General features: G+C 34.8%; 1 protein-coding gene across 2 annotated transcripts in view; it reads right to left on the bottom strand.

Moving 5' to 3' along the window:
• Window positions 1–24,799, bottom strand: part of LOC136801951 (mediator of RNA polymerase II transcription subunit 24-like) — a 34,153-nt gene that overhangs the window by 6,948 nt on the left and 2,406 nt on the right. Inside the window, exons 2-19 of one of the 2 annotated variants that reach the window (XM_067058649.1) lie at window positions 21,203–21,303; window positions 11,278–11,354; window positions 10,227–10,265; window positions 9,656–9,729; window positions 9,205–9,310; window positions 8,835–8,973; window positions 8,346–8,472; window positions 8,059–8,149; window positions 7,773–7,841; window positions 7,469–7,588; window positions 5,889–6,010; window positions 5,290–5,607; window positions 4,794–4,837; window positions 3,016–3,095; window positions 2,419–2,570; window positions 1,585–1,684; window positions 1,209–1,321; window positions 944–973 (exon numbers count right to left, since the gene is read on the bottom strand). In XM_067058649.1, the coding sequence (XP_066914750.1) occupies window positions 944–973; window positions 1,209–1,321; window positions 1,585–1,684; window positions 2,419–2,570; window positions 3,016–3,095; window positions 4,794–4,837; window positions 5,290–5,607; window positions 5,889–6,010; window positions 7,469–7,588; window positions 7,773–7,841; window positions 8,059–8,149; window positions 8,346–8,472; window positions 8,835–8,973; window positions 9,205–9,310; window positions 9,656–9,729; window positions 10,227–10,265; window positions 11,278–11,354; window positions 21,203–21,303 (1,902 nt within the window). The remainder of the gene's footprint in view (window positions 1–943; window positions 974–1,208; window positions 1,322–1,584; window positions 1,685–2,418; window positions 2,571–3,015; window positions 3,096–4,793; window positions 4,838–5,289; window positions 5,608–5,888; window positions 6,011–7,468; window positions 7,589–7,772; window positions 7,842–8,058; window positions 8,150–8,345; window positions 8,473–8,834; window positions 8,974–9,204; window positions 9,311–9,655; window positions 9,730–10,226; window positions 10,266–11,277; window positions 11,355–21,202; window positions 21,304–24,799) is intronic. The other variant, XM_067058648.1, reaches the window with a different exon arrangement.

Below are 24,799 nucleotides of genomic sequence, written 5' to 3'. Positions count from 1 at the left end.
GGCATCATCATAAAGAACATTTTTCTGTAAAGAAACAATTAAATAAGTTGAAAAAATGTGACGGAAATGTGAAAAAACGACGATTTCCGGCACATTTCCGGTTCTACAGACGGAAAAAAAAAATTTTCGACAAACGCTTTTCGACACCTTTTCGGCAGTACTAATGTGCATCTATGTGCAAAAAATCGCAAAAAACTAATGAGAAAATCTCGAGAAAATCTCAAAAAACCACTTTTTTCGGGACATTTCCGGTTCTAGCGGCCGGAAAAATTTCTTTTTCGAAAATTGGGCTCTGTCACATTTTGGGCATTGCCATTTTACATCATTGTGCAAAAAATCATGAAAATCTGTCGAGTATAAGTTGAAAAAATGAAGGAAAACCGTTTTACGCCGGTTTTCGGCTGTTCCGGCGATTTTTAAGGAGTTCCGGATTCAAAGGATGATTTTTTTGGAAATCAAACGATGCTAAGTTTTGGGCATCATCATAAAGAACATTTTTCTGTAAAGAAACAATTAAATAAGTTGAAAAAATGTGACGGAAATGTGAAAAAACGACGATTTCCGGCACATTTCCGGTTCTACAGACCGGAAAAAATTTTTTTTCGGCAAACGGTTTTCGACACCTTTTCGGCAGTACTAATGTGCATCTATGTGCAAAAAATCACAAAAAACTAATGATAAAATCTCGAGAAAATCTCAAAAAACCACTTTCTTCGGGACATTTCCGGTTCTACCGGCCGGAAAAATTTTTTTTTCGAAAATCGGGCTCCGTCACATTCGAGGGTTTATAGTAATGCACCTTTGTGCAAAAAATCAGAAAAATTGAATGAGCCAATCTCGAGAAAAGTTGGTAACTAACGTACTAACGAACGAACTAACGAACACGGGTTAATTTATAGGACCTCCACCGGGGTAGGTCCAAAAATTGAAAAAAAGAACTTACTTTGAAGGCCTCATGAACAGATTTATGATTCTAGATGGAAGAAACAAAAAGTGAAATTATTATATATCTATAAACCACATAAACCAGGAAAAACTTGTGCGAGGCAAAGGCGAAAATTGGTCAAAAAAATACCAGGAATATTCTGGGAATCACAAAAAGTTTTCTCTGTAAGAAAGGTATTAACACCTTAGCAATCATAATGGCACATGTAATATATCCTGTAAAGTTCCTAACAGCTTTTTGCTTGCACAAAAAAGTTCCATACTTGACCGCTCTCCCTCGTTCCAAGACAGGCATCGTTTTGTATTGAGAACAAAGCCACGTCATCGCACATATGCATAATGCTGGCTTCTTGTTCTTAAATCCTTCACAAATTTTCTAAAAGAAAAACAGACAAAATATATAAAGTTATAATTATAAGATAAAAAAACATCTGGAAGATAAAAAGCATCGAAGTGATTGGTTTCCAATTTAACAATGACCCCTTGCAAAATTATTTTTTGCTTTGCTGCTTGTTGGTTCAACTCATATAAAGTCAACATGTTGATACTGCTCAGAAGCAATTATTGATGAACATATTATAGCTATTTAATCACGACAAAGGCAGCCAAAGAACAAACACGTTAACAAAGTAGAACTACCTGTAGATCATCCGTGCTGATGTGTCTTCTTAGGTGTGCTTGTGTCAATTCTTTCACTATCATTCCACTACTCCAACAATATTCATCCCATTGCGCATTACTAGAAATGAAGAAAGTGGAAACAATTAGGATATCTGGCAAAAACATTGTGGCATGAGCAATATGTATATGTATATGTTCACATATCTACAGTAAAAACAACCATAAGCTTACAGAAAAAAGTGAGAAATAAAAATGCTACTGCAAAAAAAAATATAATATGTAATAAAATTGTTGCTACTAAGGAAAATCCCATGTGACAACAGACAATAAAAGAATAAAAAACTACAATTAAAACTTGACTACTAATGTACGGCTTCTATACTCGTCTTTTGTGTTCAGTTGAGGCTTTAATTGATTAATAAAAAGTGCCTCTAGTGTCAGATTAGGAGATCTATTCATCGTTCTTCAGTCTTCACACATTTCAAATGAAGCATATACATGCAAGTAAAAAACCTTGATATATATTATCCTAACCCTAAAACTCTATACTTCAAAGCAAACTTACTAAAATTTTGAGCAAATTTTCATTATTTGCACTGAAATATCATCAAAGATTAGTCTCCTAAGAAAGTTGAAGTGAAACTTAAAATTTTGGGAAATGAAATTTTACGATTATGTTATTAGTAATAATATGTCGATTGTTGACGTTTTGGAGAACTTCTTGAAAGTAAACTCTTTGATCAACAACCAATAAAACTCTTCTCAACAAGAGATTCCCTTCCCTTTACATATTTACAGAACTTAAGGGGAAATGGCAAGGGAGAACATTTTCCTTTGGCACAAAATCCTTACTTATTTTGTGGATTGTGTGAACTCGGTATAGGTTCCAACATTGTGTCCATTGATGTTTGTGTATACATTTTACGACTTGTGATCTTTGTGCAGTTCTTGTGCCATGTAGTGAAAAATGATGAGTCATTGGTTGAAAAACTTTCCACAAAAACCTGAAAAATTCAGATAAAGCATTTTATTGCAAATTTTTTAATTAAGTTCAATAATAAAAATATCAAAAGGAAATTTTTCAGAAAAAAGTTTTCAGAACTCTAAAATACTGTATATCATTTGAGACTAGCTAGTTCTGAAAGGTAACAAAATATCATAAACAGAGTTGATTTTACATTTTTCGTTTGCTATTCTGCCAGATCCTGCAACTTTTTTCGTTTTTTGTTTCTTTGATTTTCTATAATTTTCATTGCCTGAAATAACGATTTTTAAGTGCCCCAGACAAAATGTCTGATCAGGGTTGCTTTAGCTTGAAAATTATGATTTTAGGCTAAGATCATTACTGTGAGCGTCGTTGATTTTGAATATGTATTTCTGAAAATTCTAAGTCAAACCCAACTATGTAAATGTCCCCAAATATCCTACCGAAAAATAATATAAGTGTACCTGGTCCCCAAATATAGTTCCAATGTATGTTAATAGTAAGAATGAATTATTGAAAAGGTCAGATCTCTGATCAGCGTCAACTAAAAAAAAACAATAAAAAAGTGATTAAACATATCTAGGCAGATTTGCATTAAAAAAAGGCTCAAAAATGTTTTGGAAAAAGTAACTCTGGCGGTGTTTTGCTTACTGTAGGTGCAGGGGGGTACATGTTCAGTGTAGTGACCCATGGCCGGTGAGGTGGTGGTTTTTCAAAGTTATTTCCATTTAGTACATGTTAGTAAAAAGGGTGGTCTCCTAAAAAAATCCCAGAAAAAATTACTACCATGTACTAAATAGGGTGGTACCAAGAAAGTAAACTTTAATTTTAAAGGATAGTACAATGTAGTATATTCAGCTAGATTTGATCAAACCAAATTGAAAAACTGCCAGTTGTATTATCTAACTGCACTGTACTGCATGTACCATAACTAAAATCTTTCTTTCTTCTTTCTTTCTTTGTTTATTTTTCTCTTTCTTTCTTTTTGTTATGTTTAGAAATTTCAATTTCGAATGTTTGAAATATTCGAATTTCGAATGTTTACATAAATCAGTGCTGATTTCGCCGTGACGTTTAATGTTATTGAATGACTTACTTATTCAAAACGTAAAATAGTCATTAACTCAAGAAATGATTTTCAATAGGTTTACCGTATTACTTCGAATAAACGCCCTTTCGAATAAACGCCCCTCCTAAAAGAAAAATTATTTAATAAACGCCCCCTCAAATAAACGCCCCCTTTTAATGAACGCCCTCTCTAGTGGAGGGGCGTTTATTAGAAAATTGTGACTTTAATACAGATTTTAGTCATTTCTTGTAACCAGAGCAGTTTTCGATGCAATTTTAATCGTTGAACCAAAGAAGTTTTGCACTAAAATCCTGATAAAGAACTAGAACAAAGGGCATAGTTGCTCTAAATATTAGACTTTTATAGACTAAAATAATTAAAAGAACGCCCCCTTCTTTTAAACGCCCCCCCCCTCAAATAAACGCCCCTCTTAAAATCGAAAAAATTAAATATTAAATAAACGCCTCGGGCGTTTATTCGAAGTAATACAGTAAGTAGGTTTAAGGTGCAGGCGCTGGCAGGCGAAAGCTTTTCTATCATTAAAAAATTTAGAAAAAAATCATGGTTTAGTATCAAAAGAACCAGAAAGAATGGTTAATTGTATTAAAATAAAGACAAAGTAAATGGTACAGGTGTGGTTAGTTTCCTGCAGCGTATTAAAAGGGTGTTATAAAGATTCGAAATAGGTGATGGTAGCCACTACAGGGTATTAAAAGGGTGGTATGAGGATTGAAATGGGTGGTGATAGCTACTACAGGTTACTAAAAGGGTGGTATAGGGATTTATATGGGCGGTGATATCTATTACAAGGTACTAAAGGGTGGTATAAGGATTCATATTGGTGGTAATAGCTACATGGTAGTAAAAGGGGTGGTCCCTTAAAAAAAATCCCAGAAAAAACTAGTACAATGTACTAAAAAAGGGTGGTGGTCCCAGATTTTTTAAAAATTACCGAAAATCAGGTTATTACCCCATGGGTTACTACACTGAACATGTACCCCCCCCTGGTAGGTGTGTGATTTACAAAACTTTTTTTTTTGCCAGCCGTGCTATCAGCCGGAACAATCAATTCTCCCTCCCCAATGTAAAATGCTGAGTATTAGTTTCGCTGTTTATTTTAAGCTTTCTTAAATCAAAAAAGACTTCTTCAATGCATAGTATTATGATACATACCATCAGGTTGTCCAACAGGGCACCTTTCAGCAGCTGAATTTATCCTGGAAGAAAGTGTTCATCCAATTTAAAGTGATAATTTCAAGGAGAATAACTTCATTTTTAGCAGAATGAACCTATAATGCTGAATTCTGAGACATTTGTTTTCACTATATGTATTATATATACCACCTAAACCCTCAAATTTTGGGCTTCAGGTATTATGGCTTATTCCACAGTATAAAATTTTGTTTATTCCGCACAACCATCTTGGAATTAAATCAATATTTGAATCTTTGAATAGGACAGAAAATTATTTGAATTCAAGATATTCATGAAGTAATGTTCTCTACGGAAACACACTGGTTTTGCCAGTAGTGGTCATTTAAACTAGACAAAAATTTCTAAATTTTGCCACTACTTGCTAAAATTGGGGCGTTTCCGTAGAAAATATCAGGTGATAAAAATCATTAATTGATTATCATCATGAATTGATTACAACAAAATTAGTCATTACCTCATTAGTGATTGGATAAGACTTTTCATATTATCAGTGCAAGCTATTGCCACAAGAATTTGTAAAATCTCTGTCGAAGAGAGCAAAGCTGACATTTCTTGAGAAAAGATTTCACGATTCTCATCTCCTGTTAATGCTAATTTCATTAAAAGATCATTTTGTTTGCTCATTCCAATGTGTAGTTTGGATAACAGACTGCTGTCCGATTCGACAACATTTCCCAATGTGATGTATGAGTTAAGTAAAAGTTCACTTTGGCTGGAGTCCAAACATCTGTTAATGTGACATGCATTGACAAATTTCTGATACCCGTTCGCACTTAAAGGAAAGAATTATGGAATTAAAAAAAAGAATCTCATATTTGCTCATTTTTACATAATATATGGTTACTCTTTAAGTAAGTAAATGTTAAAAGAAACTGTAACATTTCTCAAACAGACCGGGTCTCAGCGATCATTAAATTGTGAATATAAATCCAAAGAATAAATTTTCATTGACTTTTTAAGCACTTTTGACTGACAGAAAGCTAATTTCTTTCACCCAATACATTAAGGATAATTCATTTGAAGGGAAAATTTCCCAGCATTGACATTTCTTACCTTATAACAGAGTTAACGTTTTCAAAATCAAGCTTAGCAATTTGTTGACAAACGTTGAAGGCTAATGCATTGCTGGTTTGTCCTGGGTATCGTGAGTTCAAATCACAAACTATTGATGGCAACTAGAAAATGAAAGTATCAGTGAACTATATTACAAAATTACAAAGCCTTTTTCACACACAATATCCTTTTTTAAAAGGTTACTTCAACCTTCTTGAAAGAGTTGTGGATATTTTTATGGAGAATAATTTTTAGTTTGAAGAAGTGTTGAAGGTTACAAGATAGAGAGCTCTACTAAAGTAAAATCATTCAATGATTGAAAAGTTTATTGACTGAAAAATAACAGGAAAAATAAGAAACAAGTGATACTTTTATGGACCTACCTGGTTATGCATTTAACACATATATAATTGATATCTACATAAGCGTGACCATGAAACAATCATTCAGAACACAAATAGTGACGATCTATTAAAATTAGTCGTTTGTTTCTTATAAAAAAACGTTTAGAAACCAAAATTTCATGCTCTTGAAATATTCTTTCATATTCAAGACTTCGAGAGCAAAAAAACATATCTCATCAAAAAATTCAGTAATTTCAAGAACATTGATGTATGCTTATTAATAGTGATTCTTATAGATAAAGATGCGTTTTTTGAGCTGAAAAATTATTTTTTTACAAAAATCTGCTTGAGCCATCTTTTACCTACTTTCATGCAAAAAGTCAGAAAAAACAATGATCCAATATTTCACAAAGTCCAATAAACCCTTTTTTTAGCCGTTTTTTAGCTGAAATTTGCCCACAAATTTTTTTTTTCAAAATCGGGCTCCGTCACATTCGAGGGTTTATAGTTATGCATCTTTGTTCAAAAAATCATAAAGAATGAAAGAGCCAATCTCGAGAAAAGCTAATACCTAAGTAATTGATAATGTGCTTATAAAAGAATATCGAATTTGGCCTATTTTCCTATAAAAACACGCCAAGCAACAAAAATTTCATGTCTAAACACACATATTTTTTAAAAGTAAGCCCTCCTGAGCAAAGAAAAACATCTATCTCATAAAAAAATTGAGTAATTTGACTAAGAACATTGATGTATGCTTATTAATAGTGATTCTTATAGATAAACATGCGTTTTTTGAGCCAACAAAATTTTTTTGCAAAAATCTGCTTTAAACTATCTTTTACCTACGATGGTACCCTACTTACATGCAAAAAATCAGAAAAAATTAACGACCTAATTTTTCACAAAGTCCAAAAAACCCGTTTTTTAGCCGTTTTTTGGCCCAAATTTGCCCAAAAATTTTTTTTTTTGAAAATCGGGCTCCGTCACATTCGAGGGTTTATAGTTATGCATCTTTGTGCAAAAAATCAGAAAAAACTAATGAGCCAATCATGAGGAAAGCTAATAACAAACGAACGAACGAACGAACGAACGGACAAAGGTTAATTTATAGGACCTCCACCGGGGTAGGTCCAAAAATCAACCTCTTTCTGAAGTAGATATAAGATAAATGAAACTTGTGTCTCTCAATGCAAAAAAATCTTTCAAGCATAATAAATGGAGTAAAGAGTTTACCTTTATGAGAAAATATCCAATAAACATCATTTGCTCCAAATGACTGGAATTCTTATGAACCAAAATATTGTGTATCGAAAATTTTACAAGATCAATGACTAACTGGTTGACATTCAAGTTCTGAAAATTACAAAGAACAGATTTTCTTAATGACTTAGTGGTAATTATTGGTTTAATGATTTAATTTGAATAATTTCTGCAAATACTTGCTAAAAGAATACTTGAAAAGTTATTAAAAGATTTATCAAAAGAATCGTAAATCAATTACAACCAAGTCAAAACAAAATTAAAAAAAAATTTTCACCTCCATTTTAAGCCAAGTATCCAAAATGTCTGTTTGCTTACTTGCTGGTAAACAGATATATTCCAATGTCTATAAAAACAAAAAAAGCACCTGCTTTAACTATCTCTACAAAAAAGTTAAATGTGTCAAAAAGAAAGATATTGTACTATAGCCCTCGAAAAAATACATAAAACATTTGGCCGCTCAATTTACTTTTTGGTTCATTGAGGTGAAAAAAAGATAAATAAAGAGTAATTTGTCTCTTGGTATTAAAAGAGGGTAATAGGGATCAATAGTGAAAACTCACTTGAAATTGTAGGAATGTGAAAATTTCTTGCGAAGGGCTTTCACCTGGTAGTTGTTGATAGTTTGCAAATGTTGTAGAAGTGTCTAGGAATCTATAGAACAAAATATATTTCAATTAGATTTTATTTTTGAAAAACTATGAGCTTTGATAAGGCTTATTTTGGTATGAGTGTCACTGATTGATAAATGCAATAAACTGAGTGTGAAGAAAATCATAAATGGGCCTAACATATTCACACAATTACTACTGAAAACACAACTTACCCAGATAGTTTTTCAAAAGCTTACCTTGTCATCAACGTAACAAGTTCTTTTAAGTTTGACTCATATTTTGAAAACAATTGATTTTGATTAATTCTATCATATTGAAGACTCAAAATCTCATTGACATGATTTTGTAATGATGGGTACTCATCTAGAAAAAAGTTCAGATGATTAAAAAAATGAGCACATGCTTGTCCACACTAGAAAATAAAGGTGTGAGTATGGAACAAGATGGAGTTTTTATAAGCTCTTATTCGATTTGGTTGGTCCTTTATGACCAGTAATAAAACAATTTTGGTACTTTTTCTAAAGAACGCGTCATTCTTATTACTTCAAATGACCAATAATTAAAGTATTTAAAAAAACTCCATCTCATCTGGTGAGTAGAAATGTTTGAAACCATTTTGAATATGGAGAAAGGGGTTCATCAAATAAAACTGGACAATTCCGAGTCACCTTTGAAAGAGTTAAAAAAACAATCCAAACACCAGCATACCAGAGAATGTGATTTACCTGCAAAAGAGAGCTTTCCAATAAAATTTAAATCTTGGTAAAAAGAATCGCATATCAATTTGTTGAGAAATTTTTGCGATTTTTCAATGACATCTAGGAAAGTTTCTGGATCTGGGTGCATCAATTCATTACTTAGTGCCTTTTAAGGAATAGAAAAGAATATCATTAATTGTATATCTGAAAAATATGTCAAGATACATTCTGAAGCATGTTTAAAGAGCACAAACACAATGAGAAACTAATTATATAGCTGAGATCAGGCTTCAAAGTACCTCTGTACCAAAAGAAGCATTGTTTGGAAAATGGAAAGCAAAACAAAGATAAGCGCTCACTTAAAGTATACAAAATTTGGATGTTGAGTAGAGCTTACATTGTATAACATTTGGTACACTTCAATCGTGTTTTCCAGTACCCAAATAGTTGCTCTAGAGATGGCTTTACATATTGAACGGAAGTAGAAATCTCCAGAATCATGCCTATGATATTTTAGAAGATAATATAATAATAATAATAATATAATATGCCCAAGCCAGGCCTATCTGACATCTGACTTTAAACATTTGTTTTACACACTAAAACTCTGAAAGTCAGTAAAATTCAAAAGCATAAAGGGTTATTTACCCCTAAAATTGTAAAATAAATTATAAGTTTTGACAAAAGCCTTTATTACATTTTCTTATCAAGTTAAATTATCATTTAAAAGCATACTTATTCTCCACTTAAACAAAATAATTGAATCATGAGAAAAATATTACCAATTGAAGTGTCCATTTTTAACACGAAAATTTCATAGGGAATCATGTTCATAAGGAAAGAATTACCTTGTAGAGGTTGTGCAGTTGTCTAAAACACTTAGTGCAGATGAGAAACATTTGATCTTTTTTCCGAGGGGCAACTATAATGAAAAACGTTAATTAGAAAGTAGTCTTATTCAATTATTTTCGTGGAATAAAAAATGTATCCAATTTGATACCTGTACTTATGAATTTCAGGTGAAAATAAAATTGTTGTGTTCTCTATAGTCATATTAGAAAAAGTTCATGTGGTCATGCCAAATTTAAGAAAGGGAAGACAGCTTCCGTTAGACCAAAAAGGACACTTTTTCTGTTGTTTTTCTCATAAAAAAGGCCATATTTATCATTAGTTTTCATTATTCAAGAGGGGCAGCGCCCGATGATCTGATGCTAAAAAGGCATGATAATGGTCTAGTGGTAGATCAATCTTCTCTTTTTCACTGGTAAAAAATGTTGGCCAATCAATAATACAACAAAACTCTATTTATGGTACCCCGTATTTTTATTTGATTCTTTGCTTCAATTTATATGAACTAACTTTTTACAATTTAGGATCATGGAAGAACTGTGGAGCCAAAAATTTTAACTTGCCGCTTACCTTTGTGATGTTATCAATGACAATTATTGGAGAAAAAACCTATGAAGTAAAAACATAGAACAAAATTCAGAGTGCAAAAATATTACATGTACTGTATATTATACCAAGTGCGCCTCTCTTTTTAAAACTAATTTTCTCGAAATCTAAAATTTTTTTAAAGAACCATTCCTATCCCATTGGAAAGATGAAAGATAAATTTAAATTTTGATGGGTCATTTATTGAATTTGGTTCATTAGATCGAAAGTTTTGCACAATTGAATAAAAAAGTTACCTTCTGTAAGTGCTTAAAAACGTTAAAAATCGACCTATCAAATTAAACAGAAGCATAATTACATGATGCATCAGTATTTTCGTTTTAGTCATCAAAAATGATAATTAGTTGTCTAAATGACCTTTTGTTATATAAAGGAAGGTTGAATTACATTAAAAGGAAGAAAATTCGTTGAAAAAAGCCAAATAATCTTGTAAAATTCAGAAAAATACATCAAATATGGTTTTCGAGGTACATCCAACCTTACATGGACTTTATCCAGTCTACAACCAAAAATCTAAAGAAAATCTAGGTAAAAGTAAATTAAAATGATTTTGATGAAGATTCTAAACCATTTTGATCCATCAGTTTCAAATTTTATGTGTTTAATTACTGTAAAATGTTCTTAATCATGTAAAACCTATTGAGATTGCTAGTTTTAAAATAAAAATTTGACAGGTCGATTTTTAATGTTTTCGAGCACTTTCTGAAAGTAACTTTTTATTCAATCGAGCATAACTTTTGATCTAATGAACCGAATTTATTAAATGACCCATCAAAATTTAAGTTTATCTTTCTTCTTTCCAATGGGATAGGAATGATTCTTTTAAAAATTTTTCGATTTTGAGAAAATCAGTTTCAAAGAGAGACACTTTTTTGTGGCGCACCTGGTAGATGAATTGAAATACATCAAGCAATAATTGGTTTCATGCTAAAAGATAAAATATTAGAATAATAAAATGCACTGTCTTTGAAGATAAAAGAGTTAATATAAAACCTCTTTAAAAGCTACTACCTACCCCAATATCAATGCCTTGTTTCAAGTGTTTGACTCCTTGGGTTGTATGCCCATTGTAAACTGCATGTACAACCATTTCTAGAAAACAAAAACCATATTATATTTTAAATATTACAGTAAATAGGTCAAGATAGAGAACTACTAAAAGAAATATTTGTTTGAGAGAATGCGACCTTCTTTTGAATAACTAATTACTCCAGCATAAACCTTTTTAATGATTATGTCATGTGTCATCACTAGCAATTTGAGGTACAAATGAAATGGAACGTTCCTGAAACGTTCCTGAACATTAATTAAAGAAGGGTCAGGATCATTGGGAAGGTCAGGAACATTCTGAGACGTTTTAAGACATTCTTAAACTAGTAAATAAAAGGGAGCGACCAGAAACGTTCAGGAACCTTCTCTTGCGTTCTTAGAACGTTCCAGAATGTTCAAACATTCTGAAGAATGTTCACGAACATTAATTTTTCGTTTTACTGGAACGTTCCATTTTATTTGTATTTAAAGTCACTTGTGATGAAACATATAATTTTTAAATTTGTCTTTTACAGTACGGCTGTTACCGAGGGACAAGATAATCGCTGCAATTTGATTTTTTGTGTGAAGCAGGGCTGCAAATAAGCATTGGTCATCGGTCAATGTCCAACTGAAAAAGACATTTGACCGACTGAAAATCTTTTGTGTCAGTCATGATGTCCGAAAGAAAAGAGGAATAAACCATTAACTTGAGAGTTGAAAATAAATCTCTTACACCCCTGTCTCTTAATAATAATAACAATAATAATAATAATAATGTATACAAGTTCAAGGCGCACGAGGGCCTCTGAGAACCGGATCTTGATTACAATTGTCTTGTCTCGAATCTTTTCGGATGTTTTTTCCAAGCTTCGTTGAGTCTTTCTTTAAAGATTTTGACAGTCTTTGCCTCTACAACGTCTTGGTAATCTATTCCAGTTTGGTATACTCCTGTAAAAGAACGATTGGTTTTGCGCCTGGACCTCTTTCCCAAAATTTGTATCAGCTCATTTTGGTCTCCTTTCGGACTGTCGAGTCGCTAATTTACTTGGAAAGTATTTTATCGTAGTATGGAGATGTTTGATACTTGGACCATATCACAAAAGGCTCCTGAATTAAGGTGGGGAGGTCAAGTATGCGCAAGGTTCTTCATCGGAATATCTTGCAGATAGGCACGCGTTTTTGGCGTCTTTGTACACCCTCGATCAAATTAACATATTTTCGAAGTTTAGGTGACCATACCGACTGAGCATACTCCAAGTGCGGACGGACAAATGAAGTATATAGTACTAGAAAGATGGATGGATTCAGATGTTCAAAGCTCCTGTTAATCACTCCTAGTATTGAATTTGCCTTCTTTACCTGCTTTGCAATATGCTCCTCGAATGTAAGTTCTTTCTCTTCAAAAACATGTTCAAGCTGATTTCCATCCAAACAATATGGATAGGCATGTTTGATGTCAGAGAATTTGCCAATAGTTAGTACGTGACATTTGCCGGGATGGAAATTTAATAACCATTCTTTCGACCACTTAACTAGCGCTCTATATCCTGTGGCTGGAAAATAGTTTCGATAGTGTTGACCTCTGGAAGATTTTGGTTCCAGCAAAAGGAGTAAATGATGATATCACTCTTTCAGGAAGATCGTTGATGTAAAGAACGAACAATAACGGTCCAAGGACACTACCCTGTGGGATACCACTAACCACGTGATCCGTTGTCGAAAATGATTTAATTACTTTCACTGATTGGGTTCGTCCATTAAAATGCTTTACCCAAGACATTATCGGACCTTTTGCCGTATGCTATAGTTTTGGCATAAACGCGATGGTACAGTGTCAAAGGCCTTTGCGAAATCAAATAGATCTATCATCCTTTCCCTCCGATGTACTTTCCCGCACTATCAAGTATAAACAGTTGCGTAACAGTGACGATTTTGATAAAAACCATTTGCTTGTTCGATAAAAGATGTTGATCAAGAAGATGCTCCATAATATGCTTTCTCACTATTGACTCCATCAGTTTGCATACTATTGAGTCAAGCTTACAGGTCGATAATTTACTGCAGATTTAGCACCTTTGTTCTTATATATGGTATACGGACTTCTTCCAATCCTTTGGTAGAGACCCTTCCTTTATGATGGTCATTATACGCAAGAGGTTCGAGACTTAGTCAGATAACGACAGTAGATCTTAGGATGTCTTCCATCAGGACCAATGATTATTTGATTTAGATTTTTATTTCGATTGGATCATTCTTTGTTATATGGTTTCACGATACGGACTCATTCTTTCTTGACGTCCGGTAGCCCCAGGAGGCTCTCTTTGAAACACTGCAGAATTGACGTGAAGTATTATTCGCCTTTTCAGGTCTTCATTTTCAACGAATTTTGTATTGGTCCTCAATTAATGATGATCCCGTACTGGAAGTTTCATTTGCTCCTTACATGTGACCAGAAAACTTTTGGTTTGTTTTGAATTTTGCATTTTTCGTTTTAATTTCTCTGGGCTTGTGTATCTTTCGTCACTCAGTTGCGTACAGGGGTATTCACGCGCTCTCTCTTTCTCCGCGGCGATGCTTTCATCCATTTTTATGTAGACGCTTTTCTTTGCTATTTCAGTTGAGATCTTTGGAACGGACTTTCTTCCTCTTCTCCAACCTCACTCCAATCGTTTGAGCGGTATAAACGGTTGCAATTCGCTTACTTTTTTCTTGAAAACTTGCAACGTTCCTCGACTGATTTGTCATTAGCGCATCTAGAAAATCCTTTGCCAGTACCTGTTTCAAGATTTTGCTCATGCTTCAAAATCAGCTATCATAATTGACCTTTCCGATGTGGCTTTACATATGCATTGACTATGCTAAAGGTCAGGGAACTGTGATCGCTTACCCAATGGACTGATATATTCCAGATTTTGTTTGTTGGCTTCTCCGTTAGAATGAGCTCAACCAAGATGGTTCATCGGTCCACGCATCGTGTGTTCGTCTCGTTCTGAGGAAAGAGTCGCGGAGTATCTAAGATTCTCTCTTGCTTTTTCCTGATGTTTTGTTGTCCATTTTCCCCTAATGTAGGAAGTTGAAATCCCTAAAAGATTTATGGGAATATTTTTTGATGGCTGAAATATCGTAAATGCGCTTATTAAGTCTGATGTGTTTTCTCGACATGCCTGCTGTCGGCTGTGGTACATGCATGCAAAAAACCGTAAGTCATTACCACTTAGGCGAACTTCTATGATACAAGCTTCATAAAGTGACTGATTTTGATGGTCACCTTACAATCAATGCTGAACTGCTGCGTGGGCAAGAATTGATAACTCACGGCCAATGTCGGTATCCTATTCGTATGACAAACAACTTTATAATCTTTGAATTGTACTCGTGTAGTTCTTTATGTTCACTGTTTGTTACTTCACATATGGCACATGTGTGTTGTTGTTTCTCTCCGTTTTGTATAAGTGCTTCTTTTGCCTGATGTTAGAATATAGCGTTGCAGTAATAAAACTTGATTACCATTTATTGTTAGCTCATGGCAGGACTTGATCAGACTTTTTGATTTATTGTTCTTGTTTTTGTTGAGTGAGCTTTTGAACACAATTCTTGGTTACTAGCCTATTCTTTTATACTCGTTCCTTTGTAGCTTTCAAGAGTGTTTCTAAAGTTTACTTTAATTGACTGCATTCTTGGTAATTTTAGGGTTACTTCATAAAGTAACTAACCTAAAATCACTTATCATGGTTATAACCATTATTAGAGTAAATACGGTGTGGGATTTGAAGCCTGGAATTCCCTATATTATGTATGTGATGGCATCATAATCCAGTACAAATGATTTCACTAAACTTCAATTATGACGTCACTTGCTTCCGCTCACTTTGCTCAAGTTGTAAGACCTGATCAATATGACACTTAGAAATTCTGTAACAAATTAGGTTAATACCCCTACTTAGTGTAGATATAGCTTCCTGTTACATGAAAACATGAAAAAGAAGAAACAGAGGCGAGTTCATTTTCTAAGTAGACATGGTTGCTCATTGTGATATAACTTGTTTATGGACTTTGGTGCAATCTTTGAATGTGTTAAATGGTTTTAGATCTTGTAAGGCTGTTTTTCATTGATTTTTGTTTGGTTGCCCTGGGTTGGCTAGGAAAGTTTTGGAAACATGGGTTTGCACTTTCATTCTCTAGGGTAGCCTGGAGATCCATGCTATGATTTCTTATTTTATATACTGATGACGAAATATATAGCATGGTATGGGCTGAGAGTTTGAATTTCCCAAATCCTAATGACGGCCAATCATATCCTGTTATTCTTTCACTGGTCACACTTTCTTAGAGAAAACACAATTTCCCAAATTTGGTTTTTATTTTAGTAAGTGAGGACAGCACTAAATTCGAATTTCCCACTGTAAATTTTTTGAGGCAGAAATCATAATCACAGGTCATACCTGTCCTGTATACACCAGATTATAAAAATACAGGACGTCCTATCTCTAGGGAGACCAAGCTCTATAATTCTAGAACTTTGTATGTTGCTATGTTGAGGTAATTTTGTTTTTTCTAAAATTTTGAGCTTGGATATCCAGGCAGCTTGGTAAATACTGTATGTTTTGTTTTTGATACAAATTGCCGTGTCAATTCAAGACAGCCTTAAGTCCATTTTTTCCATTTTGAGATAATTGGCTTTAAAGGTTGAGATGTATTGGACTTAAGGCTACTCATTTCATGTCAATGCTTCATAGAAAATAAAATTTGCCCTAAAATTTAGGACTTAAGGCTGTTTATGGTTGATATTATGGAACATTCTAAATTCTTATTTTTTTTTGAATTGCAAAATACACCTCTTTCCCATTAGAATTCTGTGGACTTAAGGCCATTTTTGGAAAGCGTGCATGCTGAAATAGGGGGTTATGGTCTTAAGTCAATTTTCGAAAAAATGGACTTAAAAGTCGGTCTTGAATTGACACGGCGAAATAAGCTCTCACATTCTTTTTGTGCCCCCTAACAGCTGATAATTAGGCTAGGCTAGACTTACCTCTTTTCTCTTTTCTATTCCAACAATAAAATGCTTGTACATAGTTGACACATATAATGCACATTGACAGAAGTATTTCCCATGCAATATTTATATCTTGGATGATATAAAACTTTATTTGTTTCAATGGTTGATTGTATGGGTTGAATTTCTTTTATATTTAGTTTTCAAACAAAGCGGGAATTTGATGTGAAGGTTATTTTTTCAAAGAATCCTTTCTGGTTGGATGAAAGCGCTTTACCTCCATTTGATTGGATACTTCTTTTTTTTAAACAATGGTACAGCAATTTTTTGATTGGTCAAAATAAAACAATTGATATTTATTGCTGTGATTGGATAGTAAAATATTTGGCACTTTCACAAGCGTTTGCGATTGAACCGACTCATGTGAAACCTCTCGTTTTTTTTATTTTTTCAAAATTTCAACTATGCTTTTGAATATAATGTGACAAAATCAATTTCACTAATGGATGAACCATCATCCTCAAAGACTGTAAGCATGTTATTAAAACATCTGCATATTTTTTTTAACCTTTAAACGGTTTTTTCTTTTAACATTTAAACAGTTTTTTAGAACGTGTTAAAAATCACTTGCTCTGGAAGCGCCGGAAGAGCTCCGGAACTTTCCGGAGAGATAAAAAGTGTTTTTTTAGCTGCTCCGGAAAACTCTGGAAGTTTTCGGAGCGTCGGGAGGGTCCTAATATAAAACAATGAAATAAAACAGGGTGAATTTTTAGTTTCTAGAACTTGCATCAGATCAGTGGAGGGAAACTTGCATAGCCCTCAAATGAATAGTTAAATCAAAACCAGGGGATGTCAATCGAAAAATTCGATTGTCGAATCGATCGAAGTCAATCAAAGTCGATCGAAGTGATCGGTCGAATCAATCGAAGTTGATCGAAGTGATTGTCGAATTGATCAAAGTCGATCGAAGATTTACATTTTTTTTCCTCTCTATGATCGACTTCGATTGACTTCGATCGATTCTACAATCGAATTTAACTTGTAACTTGTAACTTGCTTGCGGCAAATAATTTCACCCACATTGTGTCTCCTTTGTGCCTTAAGGTCGGTCTCCACTTGCGCGCGCTGCGATAGCTCTTCTTTGAGCAAAGCTTCCACGCTATTGATCAAAAGAAATATGAAGCAATTCCATTGGCGTGATCTGACGTAACGATCACTCGCTTGAAAAGCAAGCGCACGCTGCGTTTTTCTCAAAGCAAAAATGATTGAAGCCAAAGTTGCGATCGCAGCGCGCGCAAGTGGAGACCGACCTTTAGGAGGCCCCCCAGCGGCACCCCTAATCACGCCATCACGCAAAAAAATTTTCTCCATCACGAATCACGAAAATCGCTAAAATTTGTCATCACGCAAAAAATAGCGAAAAATAGCCCAATAGCTTTTCACCATATCGGAGATTTTTGTGCATATGTTCCACCAATGGCACAACATGATCAATAGCCGTACGTGTATGGCAAGGTTGAACGGATCATGAAGAAATATGGAATCAAATCAACATTTGCTGTATTGACATACGAGGAAGATAAAAAATCATCGTACAGTGTCATAATTCGACGTCGTGATGAGACATCACAAAGGAAATATGATACTGTACTGATATCATCTGTGTTGTTAAAATTATCTTCTGAAAAAGCATCTCGTAACGAGGAAAGGAAAATTCGGGAACTTCGGAAGAAATATGTTGCACCGAAGAGAGCTGGTCCAGGCGGTGGAATGACTGTGAAAATGCTACAGGATTTTCTTGATGAAAACAACGTAAATAAAATACAAGAAAAGTGCACGAAAAGGAGAATTGATAGAACTTGTTAAAAATCTTTAAAAAAAATAACTTTTAATTTTATTTTCTTATTCACAAAACTGAATCTTAGATTACAAAGTAACAGTTGATCGATGAAAAGTTCTTTCACAGTCACAATGTTTCCAAAAAATATTTTTCAATATTAATTTCCTTTGAAATTTACTCATTTTATTCATTCACTTATTTGTAATTTCAATCTTTGTTAGATTGTTTTTATTAACATTTACTTTTCATGAAAGTGTGGAAGTGTGGAGATGAATGTAGGAAAATAGGTGCGGAAAAATTTCATTTTAAATTTTTTCTTAAATCCATCAACCCTAAGGGGAGCTGTCCATATTCATTTGACAACTCAAAACGTCAAATTGACGTTATGAGGGGGTGGGGGGTTTTCAAAAGTTAGGTTTGACGTTATAAGAAATCAAAGGTATTCCCTTTTGTGAAAATCGCGGATATTTGTAACCACCAACCACACTATACTTTATAAGCTTTCGAAAACATATTCGTGTATGAAGTACATGAAAATTTGCTGCTCGCATAATCCCATTGGTTTGCGCTATGATATCATTACATCATATTTTCATTGTTTGCGCGATCGAGCGAACCACATCGCACAAGTGGGCAAAGAAGGTCAGTGAGGCTGGAACTTCGATTTTTGAGGATTACGATTTTACCAGTTTTTTAGCGATTTTTGCCTCGCTAACCCAAATCTCGCAACCTTTTTACCTTAAGGAAGATCGAAATTAGAGTTTTTCAGTGTTCCGAAAAAAACGCATAGCAGAAATTTTTTCATCTTCACACGCGAGAAAAAATGATTAGCTCGCGTTTTAGCGCAGGCGAATAAAGATGAGGCTGCACTGAGGGTGCTACTTAGTTTCCGCCCTATTTTGCGCCCACGATAGAATGGTCCAAACACGGGGGATAAACTATGTTGTTCTGTAAGTGTTTATTTTCTGAGAGATACAAATAGTATATTGAATATCATTAACATATTTATTTAAGTATTTTTGAGCGCAAATTTAAATATATGGTTAAGTAAAAACAAATGATAACAGTTCTGTTTATTCCTCAAACCCCCGGGAAAAGTTTTTTTGCAGACTTAGCTATTTTACAAAACTCGGAAAAGAATTCCCATAGGAATTCCGATACCTAACCCGATTGGTTAATTTCGGAACGGCTTCAAGAAAGTCATAATGGCAGATAATTTTAAAAGTTTCGGAGGAAATGTGTGTAATTTATCGAAGTTGATGGCTTGTTGATTCTTTGAAGAAAAAAGATAACAGGTATATATAGCTTTTTCTAATCCTGGAATATCGAGGTTCCAGCTACACTGAAGGTGGTACGCCTAAAGCACAGCACCGACCTAGCGCCAAGGGGAGCTTTTAATTTCTTTTTAAATAAAGGTCATTAGTTTAAAGAACACATACACGCACGGGTACAACCAAGTACGGACTTTGCGACGGAACGGGAAAACTTTGATGAAAAATGGTTACAACTTTTGGTATACATCAGTACATCGCTTGACGTTATCTGTGGGGGTGGGGGGGTTCAGAGGATAACGTCAATTTGACGTTTTGCGTTGTCAAATGAATATGGACGGGTCCCCTAAGCATCCTAAGAAAAGAGGTTTACAGTCAATAATTGCGGTCATATTCTTGGATTTTACACCAGTGTACGTTAGTTAAAAATACTTAAAAATCCCTAGGAAAAAGAAAGAATTTCGCGGAATAACCGCGAAAGTTAGTTCTGCAAATAACACCAATCTCATACCCTCGCACCGTGAAGTGCTTAGTTTTTGTGGGTTTGATTCTCTCTCTGATAGGGTGCGCACTCGTCGGGATTTTTTGCGCGGAACGAGGAAGAATTTACAAAAATGAACTTCAATGCATTAGTACTTACCTTTGAATCATCCAAATCTGTTCATTCTTTTTTTTAAATCAATCAGGAATTATCAGGGAAACAAGTAAAATCTATCTATTTTCTTTCCAAAGATATTCATGTTTTTCGATGTCAAGGTGAAAACGCGATTTAGTGCTGACCACGGCACCGGAAAATTCTCGACCTACATTGAAACAAATGGCTGTCGCTATTGAGCTGGTTCATCTTTTCAATCGCGGTTTTTTTAGTAAACCAGGGTAAGATTAGGCTACAATCTATCACATGCTGCTTTATTTGAAAACCTAAAGGCTGTCTGGAATTTTGAAAAAATGGGAGGAATTGCAATTTTTCAACAAGATTGCGGATTTTTTCATGTAAGCAGCATACACCATCTGAAAGCTGAGGATTTCAGCTTTCTAGTGGTGAAATTAGTTTTTAGCTATCATTTCCAGCTCATTAGCGATAAGCTAAAGTTTAACAGTCATCGGGTCGATTTTCAGACCGTACCGGCAAAACTCCCCACACCCCGCCACACGGAAGACTAGATTTCATCCGCCATTTTTGGCGTGATTTTGGTGCTCACGAAAATTATTTCTTGCTGGCGTGGTGTAAGGAGTCGATTCTTTGAAAAGGTGATTTTTTTGTGTTTTGAAAATGGAATAACTTTGGGAATACTTAACCAATTCTAATAAATGACCCCTCATTTTTTTCACAAAGGTAAGGACTTTCAAATAAAATTAGTTTGGTTTCTAAAAATTGAGGGGAAAATTTTGGCCTGTCCACCCTATTTCTGATCGAAAGTGATCGTTTAATATTGATGCAGTCGATCGCTCGAAGTCATTCGTAGTCGATCGTAGTCAATTGAAGTCAATCGTAGTCGGTCAATCGATCGAAGTCAATCGAAGTCGATCAAAGTCAATTGTAGTCGATCGAAGTCAATCGAAATCGATCGAAGATTTACATTTTTTTAAAGGTTTGATCGACTTCGATCGATTCGACAATCACTTCGATTGACTTCGATTGATTCGAGCAATCACTTCGATCAACTTCAATCGACTTCGATTGACATCCCTTGGATCAAAACAAACCTGATTTACAAAAAATTTGTGCGGCCTACTACTTCACTATTAAGTTCGATTGACATCCCCTGGATTGAGTGAAATAAATTAAAAGTTTAAATCTTACCAATAAGTTTATCAACCGAAATTTCATCCTGGTTCTCTTTAATCTTCCTTTTCAATCCAAATATATCAATCTTTTCCCGCCATAAATCCACAATCAATGTGACGACCCTGCCGATTCCCCGGACAATACGGGGCAAATGTCCGGGGATCAAAACAAACATTTTTACCCCCGGACACATGTCTGGGGAACCATTACGCGCGAGAAAAGTTTCCCCGGACATTATTTTCCGAGACTTTATAAAGTGTCCGGGGTATATTTCGAAACAAACCGCGCGGCCAAATAAGTGGATCGCGCGGTTATTACGCGGCCAGATAATTGGTCCTGCGGCCAGGTAAGTGGACCGTGCGGTTTGATAAGTGAACCGCGCGGCCGAATAAGTGAATCACGGATGATGTGCCTCATTCCCAGTCGGGTTCAACTACTGAGTACACTGAGGGCACCTTTCTTTTCTTGATTATCATTGTTTTTTTTCTCCTGCCGCGTGCCGGTATACCTGGAGATATTGTTAAGAATGATTGCTAGGGTTAATGCGCCTGGCTGTCTCAAAGGACAGCCAGCCTGTCCCAAGCCAGGATAAAAGTCAGAGGGACCCAGAGAAGATTTGCTATCTTCTCACGGTAAGATTGTCTTTCCAAGAAGAAAAGAGTTCGGCCATCCTTATGAAGGTTTGTAGTTCCATAATGTTTGGCTTTTTTATGATTGATCTTCTCTTTTCTAATATTCCTCCTGCTCAGAGGTCGAGGTTAACGAGCGTAAATTATCAGCCCAACGGAACACATTTTGACATAGTTCGAGTGGGGTAGTTTTCGTGATAGCGGGCGTTTTTGTCTAAGTTTGCTACAAAAAATTAAAGTGGCCAGAGAAAAATTTTGACGTTAGGGGCCATTCAAAAAGTACGTTCGTCGCCGAGGGGGGGGGGGGGGTCAGCAAAAAAGCGTGACTTTTAACTTAGTCTATGAAAAAAAATCTTTTTCTATCTATCTCCTAATTACATTTTTTCTTTGAATCGATAACTGAAGATAATTGTTAATCTCCTAAACAATTGTGTATGTTGTAATTGTTTAGTAATTATTAGATAATTAGAGAGCAAACACTTTAAATTAAAGAATAACGCTAAAATCATATTCTTTGAACTTGCCTTGTCTAAATTCTCCAATTATCTTCAAAGGAAAAAGTAATTTTTTTTGAGGGGAGAGAGAGAGGGTAAAAATTTTGAGATAAAAACGAACGTACAAAGGGGGGGGGTACTTCAAAACGAACGCTGAACAAGGGGGGAGGGGGGTCTGAAAATAGGAAAATTTGAACGAACGTACTTTTTGAATGAATAAACAGGCTAAACAGGACATTTATATTTCAAACTAAATTGCGATGCTCAAAAGATATAAATGTAGGTAAAAAGTTATCTTTTTTCTTTTTTCAATAAAGAAAGTATCAAAAAATATAGCTACAATATATCCTACGTAATACTATACGAAATGCCGAGAAAAAAAATAGTGTTTCGCCTTATGGATAATTGGCAAGAGTTATCGAATCTAAAGTTAAAAGTTTTTTCATGAGTTCATCTCGCTTCCCAATTTCATTGAATTCAAAAAAGTATAAACACTTTAGTTTTGGACCCAGTCCAAATACACGTGATGGCTTGTGATAAAAATCACCTAGATAATATACTGTGACGTGCTTTATAACTTTTCTGTCCATGTAATTAGCAACATGTTCGGAAACTTTCCTTGGTATCATCCCAATAACCTTTTCCTCGACTGGTGAAGGTCCAAAAATTCTAATCGCATTGGGATCATTGCTGTTATTTGGTTCTCGCTCAACCCTCATCGGTGTTTTAGCTTTAGGTTTATTACGTATCTTGTGATACCCATTAGCTGTAGCATATAGCCCTAAATAAACATATTGATGATTCCAATTCATTTTATTTCGATATAGGTTATATTCCACAAATTCTTCTAAATCTTTTTTTCCTACTTCCGATTCCAAGCAACGAATTGTAGCCCCCGGAGATATGCGTTTGCGCGCCATCTTTGTTAAATAAAAATGAGAACATTTTTATCGTTTGGGGCTATCTAAGAAAAGGCCAGGTGAAACTCTATCGACAGGGGAACTATTTATCACCTATATTCAAATTTATACATATATAAATATCAAGTCTTTCGTTTTGCATATATAGGCCAGAAACATCCATGTTTTCGGAGTGCGAGATAAAAGTAGGCGGCAAACGCTATTTCACATCTCTCAAACCGTTGAAATTGCATATTTTAGTCACGTGACTTTGGTAGGAAATCCTTCTAAACCTAGGCTTCATTTTTCGATAAAAGTCGCAAATCTAGCCCTTCGGGCTTTAGAGATCTATGTGTACAACAGCCTGCTAAAAAAAACTACTACTTTTATGACGTCATCAAAGAATTTTGTTTTGGAAATGTTCTTTACCATAGTTTGCAGAGGGGTATGAACCCCCTAGGTTTATTTCATCCCCCCCTATATACCCATCCCCCCTTTTGTAATGAAATCTTATCCCCCCTTTTTTTTTACAGAAAATCCGTTTCGAAGGAAACTCGCTTTCCCACCTACCAGCAAAATTATCAACAAGAAAGAGTATGAAGTATTATAGTCACGAGCCAACAATGACAGAATATAACTAGCGTTTTTCATTAATCTTGATCATTTTAAAATCTAATCTAAAATGTGTGTGTTCTGTTGAAAGTTCTTCAGGTCCCCCCCTTTTTTATTTGATCCCCCCCTACGTTCCCATCCCCCCTAGTTTTTTCGGCAGATCTCGGTACCCCCCTACAAAGGCCCTACAGAAAGTTGGCATCCCCCCCCTATTAAAAAGGGGGGGGGTGCAAACTATGTTTACGCAATGCTAAGCTGCAGTCAAATTTTAAGAATTATAATTTTTAGTAGCTTTAAATTCACCTTTCAAGCTTGAAAACTTTTAAGCAACTTTGGTTTGCCTAAACAAGTAGAATTACAGAAATTTGCATTCTTTACAATAGATGCAGTAATTCTTGATGCCTAATGGCAATCCTCCCAGCCTAGTTTTTCCAAAATAGGACAGAAATACAATTACAGTACAGGATGAATTTTGGGAAAAATATATACTGTACAGCACAAAATCTGGCAAAAATACACTGATCAAAATCTGTATAAGAATCTGGCCTTTTCAGGTACTTTCCTTAGAAAATATAACTCATCTTGACGTACCACCCATATCAAAAATCAGACACTAGCAAGTATAAGGAAATCTTTTATTTTTTAGCTTTTTCTGATAATTTGGTAAAATGAGGCTTATTTTCCCTGAGCCAGACCCCCGCGCTCGATAGGATCGATCATCGGAACGGCTCGATGATGGATCGATATGTGATCGATGGATTACTTATCGATCCGGATAGGAGATCGATGGAAGATTCAGCCATTAAAAAGTCTTGAGTATCGATCCTTCGTTGATCCATTATCGAGCTAGTATTTCAATCGAGTATATCGATTCGTCATCGATCGTTAATCGATTATAAATCGATTATGCATCGATTATAAATCGATTAACGATCGATGACGAATCGATATACTCGATAAGAGTCGATAGGGTCGATA

The sequence above is a fragment of the Clytia hemisphaerica genome, unplaced genomic scaffold, assembly GCF_902728285.1.
Source record: "Clytia hemisphaerica strain Z4C2 unplaced genomic scaffold, Clytia hemisphaerica genome assembly, whole genome shotgun sequence".
Lineage (NCBI taxonomy): Eukaryota > Metazoa > Cnidaria > Hydrozoa > Leptothecata > Clytiidae > Clytia > Clytia hemisphaerica.
Note: the sequence above shows the minus strand (reverse complement) of the source record. Positions and strands in the feature narration are given on the sequence as shown.